The sequence below is a fragment of the Panthera onca genome, chromosome A1 (assembly GCF_046562875.1).
Source record: "Panthera onca isolate mPanOnc1 chromosome A1, mPanOnc1 haplotype 2, whole genome shotgun sequence".
NCBI lineage: Eukaryota > Metazoa > Chordata > Mammalia > Carnivora > Felidae > Panthera > Panthera onca.
In genome coordinates, this window is record NC_138339.1 from 124812309 (window position 1) to 124838643 (window position 26335).

Sequence of the window (26335 nt, forward strand, 5' to 3'; positions counted from 1 at the left end):
TTATACATTTTTGATAAAGTTAGCAAAATAATTTAACAATTATTCAGTCTAGGTGGTAGGCACCCTAGTGTTCATTGTACTGTTCTTTCAACTTTTCTGTGCTTTAAAACTATTCATAAATAAAGTTGGGGAAAAAAAGAGAAAAGATCTGTCATCACCATAATCTAGTAAGTTTTTCACATCATTGATAGGGAGACATTCAGATGTTACATGCCTCTTTTTTTTTTTATTTAGTTTTTATTTTTTTTTAATGTTTTTTTATTTTTGAGAGAGAGAGAGACAGAGTACAGGTGGGGCAGAGAGAGAAAGGGAGACACAGAATCCACAAAGCAGTCTGCAGTCTCTGAGCTGTCAGCACAGAGGCTGACTGAAGGCTCAAACTCCTGAACCACAAGAATGACCTGAGCCCAAGTTGGACGCTTAACCATCTGAGCCACATAGGCGCCCTAAGATGTTGTATACCTCTTGATACAAAATGAAAGATACTAGTCATCTATGATGTGTTCTAGCCAAATGTAAGTACCTTAAGATTATTTTAAAGATTTTATTTTTTAACTAATCTCTACATACAACATGGGGCTTGAACTTACAGCCCTGAGATCAAGAGCTGCATGCTTGGGGTGCCTTGGGTGGCTCAGTTGGTTAAGTATCCAACTTAGACTCAGGTCATGGTCTCATGGTTCATGAATTCAAACCCCACATTGGGCTCTGTGCCTACAGCTTAGAGCCTTGGGGCCTGCCTCAGATTCTGTGTCTGCCTCTCTTTCTGACCCTCCCTAGCTTGCACTCTGCCTCTCTCTCTCTCTCTCTCTCTCTCAAAAATAAACTTAAAAAAAAAAAAAAAAAAGCAACTAGAGAGGTACCTGGCTGGCTCATTCGGTGGAGCATGCAAGTCTTAATCTTGGAGTTGTGAGCTCAAGCCCGACATTAGGTATAGAAATTGTTTAAAAATAAAATCTTTAAAAAAAAAATTTAAGAAGCACCTAGAAAAATTTGGAAGATGGGATGTTTGGCAGGACAGCTGCCCCCATCTTCTTAACACATTGGTGTCATGAGAAAAGGGATTACTTTAGATTAAAAGAGACTTAAGATACATAATCAGAATCAATTCTTGTTTCTAGATTGGACCCTGGTTTAGACAGACAAGGGGCAAAGGATCTTTTTGAAGAGACAACTGGGAAGATTTGAATTCAGACTGAGTATTAGATGAGATGAAAATGTATTATCTTGTAAGGTAAAGATTGTTAACCCAAAAGAACACATTACAAAGCAGTATGCACAATGTGATCCTACTTTGATGAAAAAAATACATATAAGCATATACATGTAGAATATGATGTGGAAGGATACCCACTTATTATATATCTTATTATTATAAAATGTCTGGAAGTTGGGAAGAAGCTGTTTTATTTTTTTTTAGTTTTTGCTTAGTTGTATTTTCAGTACAATTCCAGTTGCATTTCTCCAGTGTTCATGTTACTGCTTTTGTAATTTTTTCTAAGGTTGAGAAAGATAAACATCTTAATAGATGTCAACATTAAAATTGTTGGCAACATTTCTTTATTAATAGACTTTCTATGGGCAAGATGTTTTACAAGTTCTTAGTGCTGGCGTATATCTGAATTTTTGGATGTATTCCTCCTGAGACTAATATGCCTGCTGTATTCAAAACACCTTTAGCATCAGTGTTGGGAAGACCAACCAAAATCTTAATAACAAAGGTAAGTAATAGATTGTTGTATTTTGAGCAATGGACAAGAGCACATAGGAAAAAGCAAATTTTACAATCAGAGTCCAGTGTGACAGCTTCAGGAGGTCATTTCCACCACAAGAGATTCCTCTTGTGGAAAAGAGAGGCAGCATTGTATATGGCAGAAAAATTGCATTGTAGAAGTCAGCTCCAGTCTTCTGTTTTTTAAAAATGGGGCATTGGGGTGAGAGAAAACAGACTAATCTGAGATGTATTTGGGAGATCGGATAGACAAAAATACATGCACATGGAAACATTTATAGTTAGCCACAGGATTCCTTAATTTTAGGTTATTATTTCATGGGCCATATTGCAAAGGATAGCGTAAGGTGAATAGGAAAACAAGAAGACCGCCTTCTTGTTTACTTCCTGGATCATTGGAGAAGGGAGTAGACCACTTTCTGACCAACCTTTTATGTAGTACCAGAGTACTGTGCCCACACAGGTCATCGTTAAGTGCTTTAATGCATCTCTCTCACACTGAATGATAGTGTCGTATCCTTATTAATCAAGATAGATCACTTCAATTCAGTTCCTTTCTCCAGGACTCTGAGACCAAAGAAAGCAAGCAAGCATGTAATTCTGTTATGATTTGGAACTAAATGGTTCAGATGTTTCTTTACTTCTGTAGAAGTTTAGATACAGGATAACATCTAGAAGCTTCCCGTGCCTGTTACCAGTCTTCTTATACTTAGCCAGGAAACATGGCATAACATGTCTAACCTGGGCATATCTTCTCAGCATATGTTTGGGGGGTTTTGAAGGGTAGAATATTGCTTGAAGAAGAGAGCTCCCGGCAGTAGTGCATATGCCCTGGCAGAAGAGTGCTACAGATTACCTTGATTTGAAAGTGTCACAAATACTTTTGAGAAGTGCTTGCCTAGCTCGGAAATACTACTACTGCTTTTATGGAGCTCTTTATAAGAACTATTTAAATTAAGCTTTGATTTAATTCAGAGATGGCCCAATTCTTTGTTTGCTATTTCTCTCACTTCAGATGCTTTGCCTGGAAAGGCAAAATGCTTTTCCTTAGTCCCCTCACTAACAGCAGTCCCTGTCCTAACTTTATTCCTTTCATTTTAGATCCATAATTGCTTTCCAAAAGCCCTGTCAGACTTAGGAGAAACTTTAACAGAATTTACTTCTAAAGGTAGAATCCGGTGATTTCTGGCAATTTAAGATAGTGTGAGTTTGCTTTCTCCTACCTCACCAAAGGACATGACTAAAGGAGGAGCTTTGTGGAGCAGTCGTGCATGGCTTTCCTATTAAATTAGACCCTTGAGTCCACTAGACTAGGATAACTAAATAAAATGATATTGTCTGTTCCTTTCCTGCTTCCAAGGTGACCCAAAAAGTTCTCTCCCATCCAAATCAAGGGTTGATGACATTGCTTTGATTGATACCTTTTGTCCCCAAACCAAATTGTTTTTTATAGCTCACCCCCTGCTAGCACTTTCCAAAGTGCCACTGCCATCAGCTCCAGAGGGAGCCCCTTCCTCAGGCTTCCTGGCCAGCAGCTGCACTGTGATGGCCAGTAACACCGAATGGGAGGAGAAAGCAGCTTGCAGACAAATGGGCAGCTAATCTGACCGACAGCACCATCACTAGAACCATAAAAAACTTCTTTTTCCCCTGCCCCTCCCCCACTTGCCTCATCTGCATTTCTTAGCTGAAGTGGGTGGAATGCCTCTTGGAAGAATTATAGCTTCAATATTGTTTATCAAATCAACCTCAATTTTTTTTTTTCCTTTTTTCTTTCTTAAACCAATTCTCTTTATTGGGCCCAATATTGTCAAATCACTACAGACCTTATAGATATTAAAAGGACAATAAGGGAATATTATGAATAACTTTATGCCAATAAGTTTGACAAATTAGATGAAATAGACAAAGCCCCTAAAAGACACGGATTATCAACAATGTGTCTGTCACCTGAACTATAGTTTCTAGATCCTTCTTTAAACTTTCTGTTACTACTCTCTGTGTTCAGCTTTTTATTTTGAAGCAGCCATTCAGAGCTTACTTAATTAGCATTCTCAATTCTTCTGGGATCTGGTTACTTTTCAGCACAAGTTTTGTAATTGTGTGATAGAGGGGTTAAACTATTGTATGAGAATAAGCATCTCAGGGGTTAATAAGTCTTATCTTAAGATTCTAAAACCCTGATCCTTCTGGGTGGCCTTTATGTTGAGGCCAGAATGACAGCCTCTCTGGACTTTATCTAGTGTCTCTGGTCCTTGCAATGTGAGAACATTTCAAGGAGTCGTTAACATATATATGTGGTTAGAGCCTCTTGCACCATAAAATGGTTAGACAAGGACCAATATAAAACAGTCAGTCTACAATGAAGCTGAGGCCTTGAAAACAAGCACATCCTTTTCAGTGGTACTTGCTTTTTTATAATGTGTCATTTAGCAAATGGACTGTGAAGAATTAGTCATGCCAGACTTCTAGCCATCTGATGACTGGCTATAGACTAAATATCCCAGTTGAAAATCTTTAGGCTTTAAAGCTTCAGTCTTTCCTTTCAAAGTTCAATTGAAATAAAATACTACATCTGATAGGACTCCCAAGTTCTAGTCTAGTTTAACTTGTTTGCACCTTTCAGAGATGCAAGTTCAGCACACAAATGGCAAACTTTTATGAGTTCCTTCATGCCTCTCAGGAGTGTAAGAAAGTGAAATTTTGAAACCATTGTTACCTTTGTGCTGAGAAATACAATACTAGAGTTAGGTAAAAATGTAATATTATTAAGGTATTATCTCATCGGCCAAATCACCATGTTACATCCCCCTTTCTATTGTGAATATGATAGGTCCAAGCCTGAATTCACTATTGTGTATGGAAAGCCAGACCTTTTCTTGAGATTCCCAGAGGTCTGGATACCCCTACCTGCCTTCTTCTCTCAGCTCTTTCAATAGTTACCTGACTCTCAGGGCCTGACTGTAGGCTCTCCTAAGCCACCTGGCTGGCCTTTTCCCTGGACTCCACACCCTTGCATCTTCTTTTACTTTTCTTACTGTCACAGCTCCATTCTTAAAGTCTCTTCATTTTTTTCTTGATCATCATTTCCTTTTATCTTTACCAGTGAGTTTGGTATTCCTGACCTCAACATAAGCTGCTATAAAAGTTTGGGTTTGTTGGTTAAATCTCAATAAAACTGAAAAAGATAAAGATTTTTTGAAGCTATGAAGCACATCACAGACTAAAGTACTTAAAAACATTATGCTATCATACTTTGTTACTGTTCTAGTTGGCCTGGGGACTCAAGTTGAATAGACACTGCCCATGATGAAAATAGGTTTCCTTCTTCCATTGAGTAGCTAGGTTTGACATTCATTCTATTTTGTGACAACAAGTATTTGTTGAGTATCTCATGTATGCCTAATGCGTTAAAAATAGTATCATATTTGTTGGTCTGGTATTCAGAGCTCTCACAGACTGGCCAGTGCTTGTCTTTCCAACTTTATCACACCAGAACTTGCCCTTATGAACACTGCTCTAGCTAGAGTGGTCTAGTGGCTAATTCCTAATTGTGTTCATTTGCTGAAGCCAGTCTCTTCCTTTACTCCTGCATCCCCACATCACAAATACTGGATGACTCTCCTACTCTTTTATGGTTATGCAATTCCTAGTTTAGAAGGCAATTTCCTAGAATTTTGCTCTAAAATATGCTTGCTTCTTGTGCCTGTGAAATACTCATGCTTAATTTCTGACTTCTCTGGCACTTAATAATATACTCCGTAGACATAATATAGTGGGTAATATGGTCAAATGGTTTAGCATTTGGCTTTTGGAAATAGTAAAGCAGTTTTGTATCATAACTCCATGACTTCCTAGTTCTGTGACCATGGGAGGAGTTGCTTAGTCTCTAAGACTGTTGCCTCATCTGTAAATTGAAGATAATGATAGTATTGACCTGACAGGTTGTTGTAAGAATTAAATGTGATATGTAAAAGCACCCAACAGTACCTTGGAGGCACAGAGTAAGCACTTAGTCAATGTTAGCTATCATTATTTGCCTCATGTATTTTATTATTGTTTTTAATTATGAATTTTTTTCTTAAGTAAACTCTAGCCCCAATGTTGGGCTTGAACTCATGATCCCAAGATCAAGAGTCACATGCTCCACTAGAATGAGCCAGCCAGATGCCCCTACCTCCTATATTTTTAACTCATTTATATACGGATTATGTTCCCACCATTAATGGAAGAACTTTCTCCTATTACCTATTACATGCCAAACGCTATACTAAGCACTTTTATTATTTAACGCTCACAACAATCTTGAGTTTAAAATGATGGATCTCAGGGTGCTTGGATGGCTCAGTAGGTTAAGTGTCCAACTCTTGGTTTCAATTCAGGTTTGTGGGTTCGAGCCCCACATCAGGCTCCATGTTGACAATGTGGGGCCTGCTTGGGATTCACTCTTTCTCTACTTCCCTCTCCCCCACCCCCACTCTCTCTCCCTCTCTCAAAATAAATTTCTTAAGAAATTCTTAAGAAATTTCTTGGGGCGCCTGGGTGGCGCAGTCGGTTAAGCGTCTGACTTCAGCCAGGTCACGATCTCGCGGTCCGTGAGTTCGAGCCCCAGGTCAGGCTCTGGGCTGATGGCTCGGAGCCTGGAGCCTGTTTCCGATTCTGTGTCTCCCTCTCTCTCTGCCCCTCCCCCGTTCATGCTCTGTCTCTCTCTGTCCCAAAAATAAATAAAAAACGTTGAAAAAAAAATTTAAAAAAAAAAAAGAAAAAAAAAAAAGAAATTTCTTTAAAAAATTTCTTTTAGGGGCGCCTGGGTGCCTCAGTCAGTTAAGCGTCCGACTTCAGCTCAGGTTACGATCTCACTGTCCGTGAGTTCGAGCCCCGCGTCGGGTTCTGGGCTGATGGCTCACAGCCAGGAGCATGCTTCCGATTCTGTGTCTCCCTCTCTCTCTGCCCCTCCCCCGTTCATGCTCTGTCTCTCTCTGTCTCAAAAATAAATAAACGTTAAAAAAATAAATAAATAAAAATAAAAAAAAATTTCTTTTAAATGATTGGGTCTAGAGGCCATATCTAGGAATTATTAGAGCTACAGTTTTTAACTTAGTTACATTTGGCTCAAAAGCCGTTCCATGACTTCATGGTGTTTTTTTCACAGACCTAGAAAACCTTGTTTTTTTCATAGGTCCTGCTAAGTGTTGTGTACAGACCAAGTTCATTCATTTAATGGACTTATTTTGTATAAATCAGTGGAGTGGAACTTGGAGCTTTCCTACATTTATGCTATTGCTTTTGGGGGCCGATAATCACAGTTTTGTTTCCTTTATCACAAATGAAATGCCTCCAAATCCCTTTTCATTTTCCATATTACTAAAGGCATTCATGCCTTTATTTACATTTAACCACCACTTGTCCTTGCTTAGCTTTACCAGTGAATATTAAACTACATAATACAACCCCTTCATTTATAGTTGAAGCAGGGTAGCTGACAGACATGCCCAAGGTCACACATCAAGCTAATGGCTGATGAGCCAGGTTCCTGGATCACATCCAGAGTGCTACTTACTATGCAAGGAGCCCCTTGAGAAGAAGCACTTTTGAAAAGACTGTTATCATAAGCTGTTAACAGCCTCCACCTGTAGTCTTTTTTGTGGCATTAATTTAACAGTAAACCTTTTAAAAAATATAATATACAAATAAGCTGCCTTCAGCACAAAATTCAAATTATTGAAATCTAATCATAAGACCATATGTACTTGAAGAACATCTTACTATTGCTGTTTTACAGGCTATAAGCTTCTAGAAACCAAAGGGAGTTCTAATTTATTCTGTATGGCAATTGGCATGAGACATCATATGAAGGCCAGGCTGTCAGGATAGAGAAACTTAGGGGCTCAGAATAGAATTTTAGAATTCCGAAAAAGTTTTGTGCATATCTAATGCATTTGAATCCAGTCCCATTCTTTTTATAGTAATGATTTTGAAGCTCAGGAAGTGATTTGCATGGCATTATAGTAAAATCTGTGGCAAAATCAGCAACACTTTTCCAATAATGCCCAATTGCATTCCTTGATTACTTGAAAATTAAAATTAAATTGTGTTGATATCACAAAAATAGCAGGAATAAATACTTTTGGAGAAATATAACCTTTAGGGAACTAAAATCAAACATTACCTTAATCTCCCTTGAAATGTGAACCGCCATATTATGTAGGCAACTTCACTGCATATACAGATTTTCCTGGCTTTTCAACAGTCCTTATGTGTTACTGGCAGAATTATTTTTTTCACCAGAAACATCAGAATTCAGAAAGAGAGAAAAAGGGAATTATCTCAGCTAAATGGGAACTTTGAACATCTCCAAATTGTGAGCTATTCTAAAGTGGCCTCAGTTTTTAACAACTTCTGATCACGGAGAGGAATCGGGATGGGTTTGGGTCATCCTCTAGGAAAATCAACAATTCTTTTCTAGTATTTTAGCCATAGAGGCAACAAAAATATGTGGCTGTTCAATATAGCTTTAACAGTATTTTTATCTTCAGTGTTTTCTTTAGGTTGTGGGTTATGTGTGTACACCTATTAGAGACCAGGATTCAAGAGAAATTTTGTATTGTCAAATTTTTGAGACAATTTCATTCTTCCCAGTTTGTGCTCATATAGATTCAGGTCACACTTTTTTCTTTGGTACAGTACTACCCAGCCTGGGTCTAAAATCAGACTGAGAAGGAGAATTATATGACAGTGGGGAACCACATCCATACCTTAAGCCCAGCCCTGTCCTTCAAACTCTGGAGATTATTCAGAGTCAACCCCAGGACACTAGTGAGTGTGGGAAGCTCTTGGAGAGGTGAGGAGTGGGAGGATACCAGGGACCTGAAAGATCTTATGAAGTTTCCTGCCAAGCTGGCCTAGGATTAACCCATCATTTCCCAGCCAGAGTTATCCCAGCTGTCTTGCTTTCCTGGGGCCTCTCATGTTAATCTATGGAATTGACCAACTGAGTTTGACCGTGACTGGCTTTGTTTTGCAAAACAAAATTGGTAAGGCAGGCCTCATGCTGACTGACTGAATGGTGTCATCAACTCAATTCAAGGGGTGCCACAAAAGCAAGGAAATGAAACTTCAATTTCCTCCTCATGTTAAATGATAGCTTATCATACTGATTATGACCCTTATGCAGCTCAGGGCAAAGTATTTTATTGCTTTTGTTGTGAACAGCAATAAACCACTCTCATCTTCCACATTTTCCTCCAACTCCTACCCCCACCCCACACCTGATTAAGGCTCATCCAATAGGACTGTTCTTTTTTGTCAATGGTCTGAAAACCAAAGCCTTCTTATTTTTACACCCCCCCCCCCCCACCCCCGCAACCTGTCAGGATTTTACCTTTATTCTAGGAGGCCCAAGATTTGCTTTAAAACAGAAACAAACAACCAAGGAGAGGTGGGGAAAAAACCCTTCTGGCTTCAGAGCACCCTTGTAATATCCAGCTCCTCTCACTTGAATGAGCTTTGCTTAGGTTCTGGATCAAGCAGACATTTGTTGTCTTCCCTGTGTTCACACTGCCCCTGTATATATACTTCCACTGGAATACTTCTATATAACACATTTTTATGGGCACAATTGTGCTTTCCTTCTGGATTGGAAAGGGCTATGTCTCTTCATCTTTGTGCCCCTGACCCATAGAAGGCATTCACTGAATGAACAGATTGATAGATGCCAACCCACAAAGTTCAGCTCATCTATTTACCTACCTGCCAACAAGTCTGTACCTGTCTGTTCCCAGATTGCAAAAGAGGTCCAGTTGCTTAGCTTCCTCATTAGGCACTTGTGGACATCAGTGGGAGAAGTGTGGTGTTTCTTTGGACTTGAACCTGTACTCTCTTCCCTTCACCTCCTCCTTTTTGTAGAAGTCTCATTTATTCCCATGGCTTCAAAACTGTATATGTATGACTCCTAAATTTACATCTCCATCTCAAATATCTTCTCTAATTTAGTCAGCTTTCCCAGATTTAATAACCAATTGCCTGCCTGATATCTCCACTTGAATGTCTCAGAATATTTTCAAAGTTTGCATGCTTAAAATGGAGCTCTTTGCAATTCATTTTTATTTTTTTATGTATGCCCTATGTCCAACGTGGGGCTTGAACTAATGACTCTAGGATCAAGAGTCCTGTGCTGTACTGACTGAGTTTAAAAGGAACTCTTTGGGTTCTTAGCTGGCTCAGTCAGTACAGCATGTGACTCTTGATCTCAGGGCTATGAGTTCAAGCCTCACGTTGGGCATGGAGCCTACATAAAATAAAATAAGGTAAAATAAAACTCTTGATTCCCGTCTTCCCATTAGCCCTAATGTCTTCCTCTCTCATTTTGCTGATGTCCATAAGTGGCATCATCTGCCACTCACTAAAGCTAGAAAACCAGAAGTTTTCCTAGATCCCTCCTCTTTTCTCACCCACCACATCCAGTGCTTCAGCAAATTTTATTGGTTCTACTTCATTTGTACATACTTCTCATTTTTCCTGTTCTCTCTAGTCGCACTGGCCCTACCTTATTCCAAGCTACCATCAGCTCTTGCCTGGCCTAATATATAATTGCCCTTTTGTCTTCAGGATTCCATGCTTGTCTCTCTCCAGTCCATTTTCCATATGAGCCAGTGTGAATTTTCTTACAAAGTAAATAGGATCCAATCAGTACCCCACTTAAAATCTTTTAGTGGCTTCCCATTTCTCTGAAGTAAAATTCAGACTTTTTTACTGTGACCCACTGGATCTTGGATGATCTGACCTCTGCCTGCTTCTCTAAGTTCACCTCATGCCACCACATACAAACCATGCTCTAGTCACATCAAGCTTTTATCAACTCCTAGAATTTTTCAAGCTCTTTTCTGCTTTGGGCTTTATTGCTTTCTTTAATTTTTTTTTAAGTTTATTTATTTATTATTTTGAGAGAGCAAGAGAGAGCGGGTGGGGGAAGGGCAGAGAGAGACGGAAAGAAAGAGAATCCCAAGCAGTCTACAAACTGTCAGCCTGGAGCCTGACGCAGAGCTCAATCCCACAAACTGTGAGATCATGACCTGAGCCGAAGTCAGACGCTTAACCAACTGAGCCACGCAGGCACCCTCCCCCTTTATTATTTTAAATTTCAGAGAGAGAGAGAGAATGAGAGAGAACATTAAACAGGCTCCACACCCAGTGTGAAGCTTGATGCAGGGCTTGACTGCATGACTCTGGATTATGACCTGAGCCGAAATCAAGAGTCAGAATCCCAACCAACTGAGCCACCTAGAAGCCCCAGGACTTTATTGTTTATAACACTTCTTTCTAGAATATGCTTTCCTGAAGCTTTTATAATTGGATCCTATTCATCTGAGTATCAGCCTAAATGTCAACTCACAGAAAGCCTTCTCTGACCACTTTATCTAAAGATGTTGCTGCCTTATAACAATCATAATTATTTCTATCCCAGTGTGTGATAATTTAATTTTTTATTTGCTCATTGTATATGTTCTCATTAGAATGCCAGTTCCATGAGGGCAGAGAGAGACCTGTCAGTGTCATGAACTTCTGTATCACCTGCATTTGTTCTATGCCTATAAAAGAGTAGGTGCTCAGTAAATATTTATTAAATGAATGAATGAATGAAATAGGTTATAAATAGGATCAGTGTATAACCATCATCAAGACAGGAAACTTTTCAGTGTGAAAGGAAACACAATTACATTTATACTTGGGACAATAGGCATAAATCATAAAGCAATAAAAAGAGCACTAGAGTTTCCAGAAATAAGTCCAAAGTACTCTGAAGTACCCTACAACAATTTTTTTCAAGTTTATTTATTTATTTTTTTTTAGTAATCTGTACACCGAATGTGTGGCTCAAAATCATGACCCCAAGATCAGGAGTTGCGTGCTCTTACAACTGAGCCAACAAGGCATCCCTGTGCCTTACAATATTTTTATATGGGAAAAGCCAAGTTAAAATGAGTACTATAGAAAGGGACATGCAGTGAAGAGTAGGGAATGGACTGACCTTTTCCTTCTTCTTGGGCTTAAGTGGTAAGGGTGTGTTTGGGAACCTCATATGTTCTTCTCTTTTCTTCTTCTTTTTTTCTTTAGTGTTTATTTTTTTATTTTGAGAGAGAGAGAGAGAAAGAGAGAGAGTGCGAGCAGGGGAGAGACAGAGAGGAGAGAGGGAATCCTAAGCAGGCTTTGCACTGTCAGTGCCAAGCCCAATGCGGGGCTTGATCCCATGAACCACAAGATCATGACCTAACCCCAAATCAAGAGTCAGAAGCCTAACTGACTGTGCCACCCAGGCACCCCTCTTTTCTTCTTGTTATTAAAAAAAAATTTTTAATTTCACATAGCACACCCAAGCCCTCGCCCATCAGTTCCCTATCTGAGTTATTGCCCCACTAGTTAGTTTTGAGAATAGTATGGATCCACCCCAGAGCAAAAGACCTAGGGTTTGCTTGAACTTGGAATTAGGAGACATGAAATCTATCTTCATCTTGACTTTTACCTATAGGCAAATAACCGTGAACAAATTACTTTCCTCTTTTGCAAGGTGAGAGGGTTCTAGGAGATGACTTAGGTCTCCTTTCTCTGAGATTCCATGAACTATTTAATGTCAGGAGAACAGTAATCACCCACCACATGCAGAGTGTTGTGAGAGTCTTACAGAGGCACTGAGAGGTGGTAATATGGTTCTACCTCCAAGGAGGAGATTTGTCAGCCCTCTTGTTGAGACATAGAAAAAGACATAATGCCTAGATATCATAGGTAGCGATATTTAGATTCTATCAAATAATTGGCAGGCAATTTCAAAGAGCAGCTAATAAACCTTAAGGACAGAGTATTTGGAGAGGGAGAGTCAATAGTTAGGGCAAAAGTATTTCAGGGAGAAAGAAGATGGTCTCCAGTGGGACACAGAAGTTGCATGGGAATGCTATATGTGAGGAACTGTCATGACTTGGTCTGGCTGGAGCTGAGGAAGCAAAGGATAAAATTGGAAAAGCAAGTTAGGAGCAGTTGACCTGTAGGAAGGGCAGTGGCTTGGAAAAAGAAGGGAGTAAAGCTGATTATTCACTTTCTGATCTATTTACTTCTAAATTGTTTGAATTTTTGAATTTTTTCATCAAAAACATATTTTTTATGAGAATGTATGTATAGAAAAAATTTTTAAATGTTTACTGTGGGATATTGTCTAGTTTAGGACACTTCAAACGTAGGCCAAAGAACTGGGATTTTATTCTCTAGGACATTGCATGTTTCTTTTTTTAAAAAAGGTTTAAAAATTTTATTTCAAGTACAATCTATGTTCCAACGTGGGACTTGAACTCCCAACCCCAAGATCAAGAGTTGCATGCTCTACCAACTGAGCCAGCCAGGTGTCCTTGTTTGTTTTGTTTTTTGATCAAATGATGATGAACTGAATGTAGTATATTAGTAAGATAAATGTGGTAACAATGAGTTAAATAGAGAGTTGAGAAGCAAGATACAAATTATTGAGTGCAAAATTCATCTACACAGTACAAGTGTTAGTCCACTGGAGGCAAAGGCAATGAAGAGAAGGGAATAGATTTGGAAGGCAAACCAAAGGAAGATGATTAAGTATGAAAAGTTGAGTCTGGGAAGATTCAGGAATAATCCTCAGTCCCTCAAAGTTTCCTTATACCACTTGACAGAAACAGAAGTCATAAGAGAAAGTCACCACTGTCCCTCTGGTAGAAATGGTAAGAAACAATAGAGCTGTGGTGCCTAGAATTTACACAGAGGTGGTGATTTAGGAATCATCAGCAGAGAAACAAAACTGGAATTTTAGAGTAGGTAAGTTCTCCAAGGGTGAGAGCAGAGAAAAAAGTGTGTCCTGATTGTTAGTTTCATGTTCTTGCCCTTGCGCCACTGCAAGCCCCTTGCTATGGAGGACTTTGCTGCTTGAGGTCCCAGCTGATGGAGATGAGAACCAAGGCTACTTGGCTGAAATGAAGGGGGTTAGAAATGAATTTGGGTTATGGAGAAATGCAAATAGGGCCTGAAGGGGCAAAGTGCTATGTTGGCAGAGAATAGGTAGATTCTTCAGATACTTGAGGGCAAAGAGGATATGGCAGTGAGACTTGAGAAGGATATGTGGTTTGTATCCCGCTTAACTATTCATAGAAGACTAAATTTGGTGCATTTGAAGATAGTCTGGGAAAAAGAGTGTGAGAGAGAACTAGTGAGAAACTGGAGTTATTAGGTTTATTTAGCTTGGAGAAAAGGAGAGTTTGAAGGCCTGGTTCATAATGAGAGATCCTAGAAGATTTGGTGGGCTTAAAATAAAGCAGTGCTGATTCAGGTTAGACCTGCAGCAACTGATAAGCAGTTTATCACAGGAAAGGAAGGACTGGCTTCCTTCCCCCTTGATGGTCTTTCAAGAGTGTACAGTATGCTCCTCCTTAGGTGTTTGATTAGGAACTCTTCTGTTAAGAAGCACATGGCTGAATCAAGTGATCTCATATAGACTGCAAGAAGCTCCTGGTGAAGAAATGATAAGGGACCTCAATACCTCTGAGTCCCAACATAGGTTTGCACAGTTAACTGTGAATCAGAGAGGAATGTGGGAATGAATTTGGGTTCCTGGTGCACCACCAGGCCTTTTCCCTTACCTACGTCCTCTGTTCCCCTATCTGGTCTCCCTACTCCTTTACTGGCCTAATGTGGTCTGAGGCTTCCTGGAGCCTTGGCCTAATTTCCCCATTGCTTCCACTGGTCACCAAACATCCCTTTTCTGATGAAAAGGGCATTCTGTCAGGGTAGGCAGAGCACCAACTGTGGAGAATGTTCAGGGCCTTGGAGTCTCGTGTTACCTCTTTACTTATCTCATTTGGTGACCCTGGGCAGGTTACTTTCTTCCTCTGAACCCAACATTCCCCTGTTTGTTAGGGAATGCAGCAGGATTAGCTAGTTTAGAGCTATAGTCCTACTCAAAGGTCTTTAACTTCTCCTGAAGCCTTTGCTCTGGTCTGTGCTTTCATTTCATTTCTCCTCAATCCAAACATCTGTATCTGGGCCCAGTCTCTCTCTGTCTTTTGTGATTAATTATTGTAAGTAGTTTGTGATCTGGGGCTAGAAATTTGTCTTTCTCTGGATCCTGTTTTTCCTTCCTCGACCCTCTAAAATAAACACTCCTCCTTTGACATTCCTTTGAAACTTTGACCTCTAATATAGACCATAACTGTTAGCATTTTTCTTTGAGTACCCCCTGGCAAACCAGGATTCTGCCCTCCCAAGTCAGCAGGAGTCAGGCTATCTTGCTTTATCATTCTAAGGAAGGCCTTTGCAAGTCAAAAGTTAGGTTTCTACATTCTGGAGAAGGGCTGAGAAATTTAATTCTCCTACTTGCAGAAGAGGGAAGAAGAGGACACCTTTCACTGCATATGAATGGTAGTCATTCTACAAAGCTGTCAAAACAGTTAAGAATGTCACCAGAGATCCCTGGGCTTCCAGAGCCTAAGTGGTGTAAAGAAAGTGTATGGGTTTGGTTTGTGTGATAGTGGCGTGAATTCAAATTCACCCCCCTGTGTTTAATTTTAGGTTAGGTGCTTAACCTCTCTGAACCAGTTTCCTCAGTAATAAGAAGGGAATAATTGTAACTCTCTAATTGGATTGTTCCCAGGATTGAAAGATATAATAGATACTAAGTACTTGACACTTAGTGGGTCAAGTACTTTCTTTTTACCATACTGTTACAAGGAAGCCCTAGCAAGCCCTGAGGAGATTGGCAGGGGACCCTAGGAGACTCTAGGAACAAGCCTCATGGTTTTCTTAGAAGCCCCTGATTCTACCCATGGCAAAGGTCAGATAGGAAGGAGAACTAGGACAAGGATGAGGACCAGGAGGAGCAGAGGAGAAAGGAGGTGAGAGGGAGAGGAGCAGAGATGAGGTGAGAGGGGCTTGGCAAACATAAGCATATTTTCCTTTAATCCAGACTGAGAAAATACAGGCTTCTATTCTCCAGGCCATGTGAAGCAGTGCCTGGATCTGAAATATGCAAATAGGCTCATGGACAGGATTCCCTTATTGAGTTGATTCCTTTTTCAATAGGTTTTCAAGACCTACCATAGACTGTGGCCAATCTCCCTGTCTTGAGCCCTGAACCTATTGAACATAGGAGTTTTACTGTTTTGTCACCTTAATGATAGCCAGTTTGTTAAGGACAAGCCAAAAGGGAAGGAGTGTAGGGTTGTAACTAGTGAATCTGAATAACACTGTAATGCCTTGGAATGAATCCCTGACAGGAAGGTGATGGATGTAGAGAATCTAAATTCCTTTAGTTCCTGGCTCAGGGTCTATGTGGGAAGATTGGTTGATGTGATTGATTGCCATGAAAGTAAGATGAATGAGGATGGAAGAGACTTGGAAGGAGCGAGACTATGAGCTTTTTGGGGAAGTAGGAATTCTCAGTTGTTCTGTGAAGACCTCAGATATAAAGCCACAGAAAACACAAGGCATGCTCCTCTTGAATGATCATGTTTGTACAGGGCAGCGGGAATTGTTTTGTTTTTGAATCCCCCCCCCCCCCACTTCAGGATTATTTGGGAACCTCGGGGAGGTCCTGGGGGGAAAATGTCAAAGCATCAGGTAGGTACCTGGGTCCTTTGGATGGAGATTCAGTTAGGAATGAAGGGAGAATATCTAGTTTGTTCATTTCCCTAGCACAGTGTCACAACTCAGGTTTCATAATGGACACTTTGGCATCTATGTGTATTAAAGGATTGACATCAAGGCCAGATCGTTTTATAATTTTTTTTTCCCCTGAGCCCCAGGGTACTATTGTTTTGGTTACCTATTTCTTCACCATAATTTTTGTGCTTAGTGTCTTGCTCCCCTTTCCACTACCAACACACACACATTTCCTGTGTCACTAACTGTAGTGTCTTTCTGTAAACTTCCTTAGGACAGAGGTAAAGGAAATCTTCCCTTTCCTTGACATAGGCTGCACTTTATGGATTTCTCCTTGTCTCTGGCATCTATGGTAGTTGTAAACGCACCAAAAGGAATATTTCACCTTCCTTTTTTACTGAAAGAAAGAAAGAAAGAAAGAAAGAAAGAAAGAAACAAAGAAACAAAGAAACAAAGAAAAAGAAAGAAAAGGTGGGTTATTTCTTGTTGGCATTTTAAAAAATTAGTAATTTAAAATTTTTTTCTAATGTTTATTTTTTAAAGAGAGAGAGAGAGAGACAGAGTGTGAGCAGGTGGGGATGGGGGGCAGAAAGAGAAGGAGACACCATATCTGAAGCAGGCTTCAGCCTCCTAGCTGTCAGCGCGGAGCCCAATGTGGGGCTCGAATTCACAAACTGTGAGATCATGACCAGAACCAAAGTCAGACGCTTAACCAACTAAGCCATCCAGACACCTCTCATTCTTTTTTGTTTTGTTTTTAAAGTTTATTTATTTTTGAGACAGAGAGAGACAGAGCATGAACGGGGGAGGGGCAGAGAGAGAGGGAGACACAGAATTGGAAGCAGGCTCCAGGCTCTGAGCCATAAGCCCAGAGCCTGATGCGGGGCTCGAACTCATGGACCGCGAGATCGTGACCTGAGCTGAGGTCGGACGCTTAACCGACTGAGCCACCCAGGCGCCCCTCATTCTTTTTTTAAAAAAGTATTTTATGGCAAGTATTTTTTAAGTACTTATTTTTTTAAGGGAGCACTAACTCATAATCCTGACATCAAGAGTTGCATGTTCTACCAACTGAGCCAGCCAGGTGCCCCAATAACTCATTATTTTTTGATAAGAAAAATATTTGTTTTTTTGTAGACAAGTGTAAAAATACAGAAAAACCCAAAAAGGAAAACAAATCTCTCTATGTTGGTATTATATGATAGCAAATATTTTCACATTTTTAAACATAAGTTCTATGCCCAGTGTGGGGCTTGAACTCCCAACCCCAAGATCAGGAGTCATGTGCTCTGTCACCTGAGCCAGCCAGGTGCCCGAGTATTTTCATATTTTTAAAAACAAAATTGGGTTATCCTCAACATGCTGTTTTATGATTAATTTTATTCATTTAATATATCATGTGTGTTTCTCATGTTACTAAGTATTTCTCGAGAATATTATTTTAATGGTTGATAATTTCATTGTGGGGCCGTGATTTAACTAGTTTGCCCTACTGTTGAACATTTAAATTGTTTTCTAATTTATTTTTTTGATGTTTATTTATTTTTGAGAGAGAAAGAACAGAGGAGGGGCAGAGAGAGGGGAGGAGACAGGATCTGAAGCAGGCTCTGTGCTGATAGCAGAGAGCCTGACGCAGGACTTGAACTCAGGATCCTAGCCATGAGATCATGACCTGACTTTGGTGAAGCTTAACTGATTGAGCCACCCAGGCACCCCAACTGTTTTCTGATTTAAAACATTAAGCTGAGAATGTTTTTCCATTCTTGGTGATCGTTCATTTTACTTGTTTATTCAACATATCTGAAATACCTCCTCCCTGCAGGGTGGTTGGCCTTTGCACAGAGGGGAGACTCCTAAAGCTGAGATGCTCAGGTTTAGGAGATCAGTTGTTGAGCCCTCAGGAGCTCCTTCTCCAAAGTTTGCCACTGGAAGATGTAGAAGTGCAAATGAAGAAGATAGAATCCATAACTTTCCTAGTCTCTTGCCCACGTTCTCCCTGAGGCATACAGATACCCCAGGAAGCCCAAGTTTAAAAGCACAAACACACTTTGAGTATGGTTCAAGTTGAAAGGGCTTCCTTGTTCCTCAAGTTTCTTAGATTGTATTAAGGGTAATACCTTCTAAATCTAGGAGTCTGGATTATTTTCTTATTGGCCAGTTCCTGGTCCTCAATTTTATTCTCTCTCAAACACTTATATCAAGGGGGTTGGATATTTCCATTTTCCCCTTAGCCTTGTGTATAATTGGAATATAGAAGCAGGGTTTCCCATTCCCTTTCTTATCCTAAGGTTTCCAAAGAGAGAAATAAAAGGTCTCAGATTGATATATATTTTAGCATTTATTGCAAAATGAAGTTGAATTCCCAATCTGGGAAAATAACAAAACAGTCATTTTACAGCTCTTTGGGGGGAAAAAATCCCTCTTTGGGTGCATGATTGGGGCAGGAGGAGACTTGTCTAGGTAACTTTGGAGTCACCTGTCCACTTACTGTGACCATCCTTTTTCTATGGCTAGAGAGATGGTTTCTGAGCTGGAAAAGTCCTCAGCTTATGTTGGGGTCCTGGTTTCCCCAGGGTTTTATGAGAAGAATTTTTTTTTTTTTTTTAAGTAAGCTCTACATGCAATGTGGGGCTTGAACTCAAAACTCCAAGATCAACAGTCACATGCTCTATTGACTGAGCCAGTCAAGCCCCCTGAGAACTTTATAAAATTGCATACTCAGATGAAAAACTCAACACCCTAAAAACCTCCCACTGGGCAGATATAAGGTCTCTGCCCCACTTATCTGTCTTCATGAACATATAGTTGGTCTTCCTGGAGCCAGAAAGCACAGGGGAAGGTTGCTCCTTCAGGAGTCTTGTCAGAACTCTTTGATTCCCTCTGATTCTCAGCAGCACAGCTGGGTTGGATGTGATTTGAAACTTACAGCAACAAGTACTTTGAGGGTCCTTCTGGATATGACCCCCAAACCAAACTCCCCTTTAACAAGCTGCAAAAGTACAGGCACAAAGACCAGGAAATAACTTACAAGAAAGATGAAATGGGGTCTGCCCAAGTTAGAATCCCCAGGTTCCAATTTCAACTCTGTGGAGAATATGCTGTATAACCTTGGGCCTCCATTCCCCCCATGAATAGTAGATATGAAGACGACTACAGGCCAACCCTGTGATGTTCCAGTTGTTTTCGAATTCACTCTCTCTGTGAAAGAAGCTGTGTCCGCTTCCATTGTCATGCAACTGAGCAAGTGAATTTGAGTGGGGTGCTATCAAGCACTGCCTGGGGAGCTTGTGCAGTAGTACTTGTTTACCACATGCCTACACTGGTCACACCTGACTGTGCAACACCACTGGAATTTGCAGTTACAGCTGCTGATAGCCTCAGTTCTTCTCTCCTCCACCTGCAGGCCACACTCGGTGCACAAGCGCCCACAGCTGCGTTGCTCCCACCTGGATGTGTTGTGGCTATTCTGCAGACACTCCCGACCTTCTGTGCCATAGATGCCCAGGCTGGAATTGCGGGTACAGTAATCTGGTGATTCCTCCAAAAAGATCAGCTCAGCCTCTGCACTAGGAAGGAATCCCTCAGTGGGTGCCCAGTGGCCCTCAGCACTGTTCCCAGCCCTTAACTGCCGCTTATCCATCTCGATTTTCAGGGCCCGTTCGTACTTGGCCTTCAGGTAGTCTCCCATCTCCCGGAAGTCAGCCAGCTGCAGCCAGCATGTCTGGATACTGCAGCTTCCAGAGATGCCATGACATTTGCAGGTCCTTTTCATAATGGCTCTCACTGCCTTCAGAGAGAGAAAGAGAACGAAAAAGAATGACTCTGGGTAGGGAAGACCAAAGGCTAGTAATTAAATGGAATATTTTAGAGTTGAGCTTCTTAACTTTGGAGGGCATCAGAATTACTGGAGAGGCCTGTGAAAAACACTTATTCTTGGGCCCCACCTCAGATCTTCTCAATTGGAATGTTCAGGGGTATAAAGGCCTCAGTGTGGGTAATTTTATTTTATTTATTTATTTTTTTTAAAGTAGTTGATTTAAAATTTTTTTTTTTAAACGTTTTATTTATTTTTGAGACAGGGAGAGATAGAGCATGAACAGGGGAGGGTCAGAGAGAGGGAGACACAGGATCTGAAACAGGCTCCAGGCTCTGAGCTGTCAGCACAGAGCCCGAACCGGGGCTTGAACTCACGGACCGTGAGATCATGACCTGACCCGAAGTCGGCCGCTTAACCGACTGAGCCACCCAGGTGCCCCCAGTGTGGGTAATTTTAAAGCTCCCTTGGGTATTCTTCGGGAAAGTCAGGCAAGTGTTGAGGTTACTGGAATCAGAAACCTTGGGCTCTAGGCCCAACTCCATCACTTGTTGAGCCTGTTTCTCTCTCTCATTGGAATAAGAATGATCAAGAAAGTACTGTGTAAAGGGGAAAATATGATCATTGGCACTGTTATTGTCTTGAAAGTGGGACCTGGAGTATTTGTAAGGGTTTTGATTTGTCCTCTCCCAGAGGGAGGGAAGCTCCTGCAGTCTGAACGCTTACCCTTGAGGCAATTACCCATGAGTGTAATTAATTGCCTTGAAAACCTCTTACCCTTGTCCTGGGCAACTAGGTCATCCAGATGTAGGTTCAAAGGGAAATTTTTCTGCTCTTAGCACTAAATCCAACTTGTTTCCAGATTTGAGTTCAGAATAATCGAAGTTTTGGGGTAGAATAGACCCTCCACAGAAGCCCAGATCAGTCCCAATCCCTCGAAGCCCAGACATATTTTAGGACACAGGTTGGATGAAAACCCCCATCAATTTCCTAGAACATGCAGTTGAAATGGGTAAAATTTTAAGTCATAGAAGCAAGGCTTTGGTACTATATTGTTCTGTGTTCTCAGAAACCTGCCTGTGGAAGGGGCTAGACCGTAATGTTTAGGGATAAGACTAAAGTAGAAGATCTGAGTTTATTGCCTGGTTCTGACGCTTATTAGTTAGTTGTATTGCCTTGGCCAAGCCACTTGGCTCAGCCTGAACTGGTGTTGTCATTCAGAGACTGGGGGTAGCCCTCCCAGTCCTGATAACTGCTGTATGGATGACATATGGGTATGAGACAGCTCTTGGTAAGCTGTACAGATGTGAGGCTATTGCCAGTACTGAAACTGAGAGTTCACTGGTGGACTCCTATACCTACCAGCCTGCCTGCCCTATTGTTGTGAAGATTCATCAGGGCTCTGGCATCCTTTCCCTTTTCCAGGCTGTCCACAAAGAGTTTGGAGATCCTTTCCCCAAATTCCACATTGTCGCTGCAGCCTCCCCAGATCCAGCCATGACCTCCTATACATAAGGAAAGAGTAAGTTCTGCACACATATTCCTGGTCAATTTCAGAAGAGTCAAGGTCACTTTGGCTAACCATCCCCCAAGAGCCCTAGAAGAGTGTAAAGCTATAGCTGCAGGTGAAACAGGGATGTGGAGGTGCTCAGGGTGGGTGGGTGAGGTCCTCTTCCCAAAGCCAAGTGCTCACCCTCAGGTACTTTCTATCTCTAGGCAGTTAGTTTCTATACCCACAGTAAAGGAGGCATACTGAGCCTGACCTAGATGATCTCAGAGGTTCATTGCAGCTCAAACATTCTGGAATTCTGTACCATTATCTTACAGTAGTCTTGTTAGAGCCATCTCCTCCCTCATTAATGACAAATCTGATTCTCTTAGATGGTGTACAAGTAACTGAGTAGCTCTGGATTATGGCCAAACTGTTCTCAGACTGAAATATGAGGGTTGGCTTTAAACTCTCTTAGGCCTTCTAATTCCTAAATGCCTTGTTAGTTCTAGAGTTCAATGCTACTTGGTGATCCTGTAATCAGGGACCCAGGCTCAACTCTTGGGAGACTATAGGTTCAGGACCTCCCACCAAGAAGTTGCTGCTAGTATCTAGGGATTTGAGGGAAATGTGTCCACCTTGTCCTGGAAGACCTTAGCCTGAATGTAGCTCTGCATCCCTCACTTCTACCCACCCACATCAGAGAGCACAACTTACCTGTTTTTCCGTTTTTTGACTCATCACAGCCACAGTTTTCAAAGTCACCCATGCTACAGTTCTTGGTAATGGTGTACATGACTCCAGCAGAGCTGATTGCATGAATGAAGGAAGTCTCCCTGGTGGCTTTGGAGAGAGAGAGGGGACTGGAAACTTGGGCTCTGATGACCCAAAAAAGCAGAGGCTTTGGAAAAGCAATGCTCTTTCTCTCCCCTGTCCCCTGCCCCCTTTGGGTTGAAGAGGATACTCTTTCTTCTACTTGAGAGAACAGTGCGTGTCTTTCCAGCATCCTTACTGTCATTCACACAGACATGAGCATCCCCATGTACAGATGGGGAAAGTAAAGCCCAGAGAGACAGTGATGAGATCAAAGCCACTCTCCTTACCCCTTGTACTGGGACCAAGACCCTGCTCTCTTGAAAACCAGCCTGGGCTTCTGTTTATTAGCCACTGCTTCTAGTCCTCAGGCAGTGAGGACTCAGTGAGGTGAATACAAAAATATCTCTTTTTGTTTTGTTGTTAAGTTTATTTGTTTGTTTGTTTATTTATGTATTTTGAGAGAGAGGGAGAGAGAGAGAGAGAGAGAGAGAGAGAGAGAGAGAGAGAGAGGCAGGCAATGGGCAGAGAGAAGGAGAGACAGAATCCCACGCAGGATCTGCATCATTAGCACCGAGCCCGATAAAGGGCTTGAACTCACAAACCATGAGATCATGACCTGAGCCGAGATCAAGAGTCAGATGCTTGGGGTGCCTGAGTGACTCAGCTGGTGTCTGACTCTTGGTTTCGTCTCAGGTCATGATCTCATGGTTCTTGGGTTTGAGGCCCATATCAGGCTCCATGCTAGCAGTGTGAAGCCTGCCTGGGATTCTCTATCACTCCTTCTCTCTCTGCCCCTCCCTGGCTCACTCGCTCTCTCAAAATGAATAAACTTAAAAAAAATTATAGGGGTGCCTGGGTGGCTCAGTCAGGTAAGCGTCTGACTTTGGCTTAGGTCATGATCTGGTGGTTCATGGGTTTTCATGGGTTTGAGCCCTGTGTTAGGCTCTGTGCTGACAGCTCAGAGCCTGGAGCCTGCTTCAGATTCTGTGTCTCCCTCTCTCTCTGCCCCACCCCCATTAGTGCTCTGTCTCTCTCTCAAAAATAAACAGTGAAAAAGAATTTTTTTAATTTTAAAATTACCCTTAAAAAAAATAAGTCGGATGTTTAACTGACTGAGCCACCCAGGTGCCCCCAAAAGTATTTCTATAAAATGTAATAATCTCTATTTTTAAAATGCATGCCCATATTTGTGTGTTTGTATACACTTACCTTGCACTGAGTTACATGAATTAAAAATAGGGAAAGGACTCTGTGTTTGCAGCCTTGGAGGAGTTTCCCATCTGCCCAGCTGTCATAAAATCCCAACAACAGAGATGCTGAAAGATCACACTGAGCTGTGTCTCATGTGGAGGTGTGCGTGTGTGTATGCACCAGTGCAGCTGTTTTTAACTGTGTGTAGTAGTTTGCATAAAAGTTGTTTATATAGAAACAATAAAGAGGTGCCTGAGAAGAGGTGGGGAGTAGTAAAGAAGATGATAGTGGCGAAGAGAAATATCTTCCCATGGAGTAGACACTCAGAATGGGGAGTGTGTGGAAATGAAATGGGACAATGATTTTTTAAAGAGTTTAGTAAGATACCAGCTCAATAAATGGTAGCCACGATCATTATGATTATTACATGGCTCCCGCTTCATGTCAGAAGGAAGTAAAAGTCCTTTTCTCTTTCCTAAGCCAGCTTTGTTAGCCCTCATTACTCCTGGTGACCTAAATAGAGCTGGCCTTATTGACCAAATGACAAAACTGGGGTAAGAGAGGGGAAGTAACTCATTTCAAGGTTTCACAGCAAGGAAATGGCAGATCAGCCTTTCACTGATAACTTTTTCATTTCACTGTGCATATATATGTTATACATACAACGTACACACATACTGCAAACCCACCTCCATGCACATATACCCCCTTGTGCAGGTGCACAAACTTACCACTTCTCAACCTGTTGTGAGTGGACAGCTGGAGAGCATTTTCCGGGCAGTTCCAGCGTTCCCAAGCAAATTGGAACTTACACTCCTCAATGCCACTCTGGGCACCCAGGGCCACACTAGTAGTGTAGGTCAGATAGGCCTGGCAAAGGGAAAAGGGCTATGAAGTTCAGCTCTGGCTCAGGTCAGGTTGTCTGGGGGGAGCAGGGGAGCAGGCAGGACTCAAATGGGTTAGCTCTCCATTAAGGAAAACTTATGGGTTCCCCCATCTGTCTCCCCTCCCCTCTTTTCTTTCCCCAAAAGAGTTCCCTTAGGAACCCAGATGGGTAAAAACAGAAGCCAGAGACCATCCTACCTTAGGGCCTGTTATCAGGAAATTATTCACTGACCTATCAAAAAGAGAAAAAGTGAGGCAAATGGTGAATGGGGATGATATAATGGGGGTTTCCTTGGTGGGGAGTGGTGGTGGGGGGGCAAGGACTTACCAGGCAGAGGCACTGAAGGTGGCATAACATATGCCAACAGCCACCCTGAGCATAAACAGGTCTCCCATGGCCCTGCTCACCCCCAGGGGACCAGGTCCAGCCCAGGGCCAACTCCAGAGAAGTGAGGAGAGGGCAGGGTCTTTCTCAGTATTTACGTGGGGAAATTCTGAATGGCCAAGGGGGAAAAATCAACAGCTCTTCTCATTTGTCCCTCACTGGCAGGACTGCAGGAGCCACTGACCCAATGGGGGACCAGGAAGGAAGGACTCAGCCCAAAACCTCCAAGGAAAGCCCCGCCCCACCCCGCCCTGCCAGCCCTTCTTCCCTCTCAGGCTGACAGAAGGGCTGAAGCCTTTCCTTACCCTTGAGGTTTCTTTCCTCTATAAATCAGATTTGTCTCTTCCTACTTGATGGCTCGTTTCTCAGAGTCTTGTAGGCTGGAGCAGATGAGGTTCCTAACCCTCAAGGTAGGTCACCAATTCCTCAGAGCTACAGTGTCCTCATCTGTCAGTGAGACCTCACTCTTTGTCCTGCCTTCTTCCCCAGTATTAATAATTATAGAGGAACCCTACTGGGGACCCTCTACTACTCATTTTCCCAAAGTAAGTGAATGCACCTTTCCTACCTCCTTCCTTGGTGACTGTAAAGTCATGGAATCATGGGACCATGAAACAGATCACTTCAGAGGGTATCTCTGTAATAGGCCCTTCTATTACATTCCACCAAAGTAAGTTCTGGTAAATTTCCTTCATTCCTAGAAGGTCTTTCATTTTATATGTGAGAATCAATCTTCAGGCCACCCAGGGCTGTATTTGAAAAGATTGATGACTTTCTTTCTTTGTTTTTGAGATAGAGAGCGAGAGAGACAGAAAGAGACCACGAGTTGGCAGGGGACAGAGAGAGAGAGGGAGAGACAGAATCTGAAGCAGACTCGGAGCTGTCAGCACAGAGCCTGACGCAGGGCTTGAACTCACAAACCACAAGATCATAACCTGAGCCAAAGTCAGACGCTTAACTGACTGGGCCATCCAGGCACCCCAGGACTGATGCCCTTCTGACACCAGTCTGTTGCTAGGACATCAGCTCCTTAGGCAAGAATATTTTATTTTATTTTTAAATTTAATTTAATTTTATTTTGTTTTATTTTATTTTTTGTTATTTTGTTTTTTAAGTAATCTCTATGTCCAACATGGGGCTTGAACCCATGACCCTGAGATCAAGAGTTACATGTTCTACTGACTGAGCCAGCCAGGCACCCCAGGAATCTCTCTTCTAGATTGACTTTAGTGCTTGAGATGATGCCTGGATGAGTGAACAGATGAATGAATGAACAAATGAATGAAAGAAATTGTGGCCCCTAGTAGGGACCTGAGGCACCATTTAGGTAGGTTTGGGCACATAGTGAAGGGGTGGAGCTCC

The 26335-nt window shown here is 41.7% G+C and overlaps 1 protein-coding gene across 1 annotated transcript; it reads right to left on the reverse strand.

The window, feature by feature from the left end:
* Nucleotides 1–19190: 19190 nt before the first annotated feature.
* WNT8A (Wnt family member 8A) lies at nt 19191–24984 on the reverse strand. Its single transcript, XM_060633989.2, has 6 exons — nt 24917–24984; nt 24787–24820; nt 24435–24573; nt 22414–22539; nt 21570–21712; nt 19191–20180 (listed from the first exon to the last, which is right to left on the reverse strand). The coding sequence occupies exons 1-6, from the start codon at nt 24982–24984 to the stop codon at nt 19659–19661; spliced, it is 1032 nt and encodes a 343-aa protein (XP_060489972.1). The 3' UTR covers nt 19191–19658.
* Nucleotides 24985–26335: the final 1351 nt, after the last annotated feature.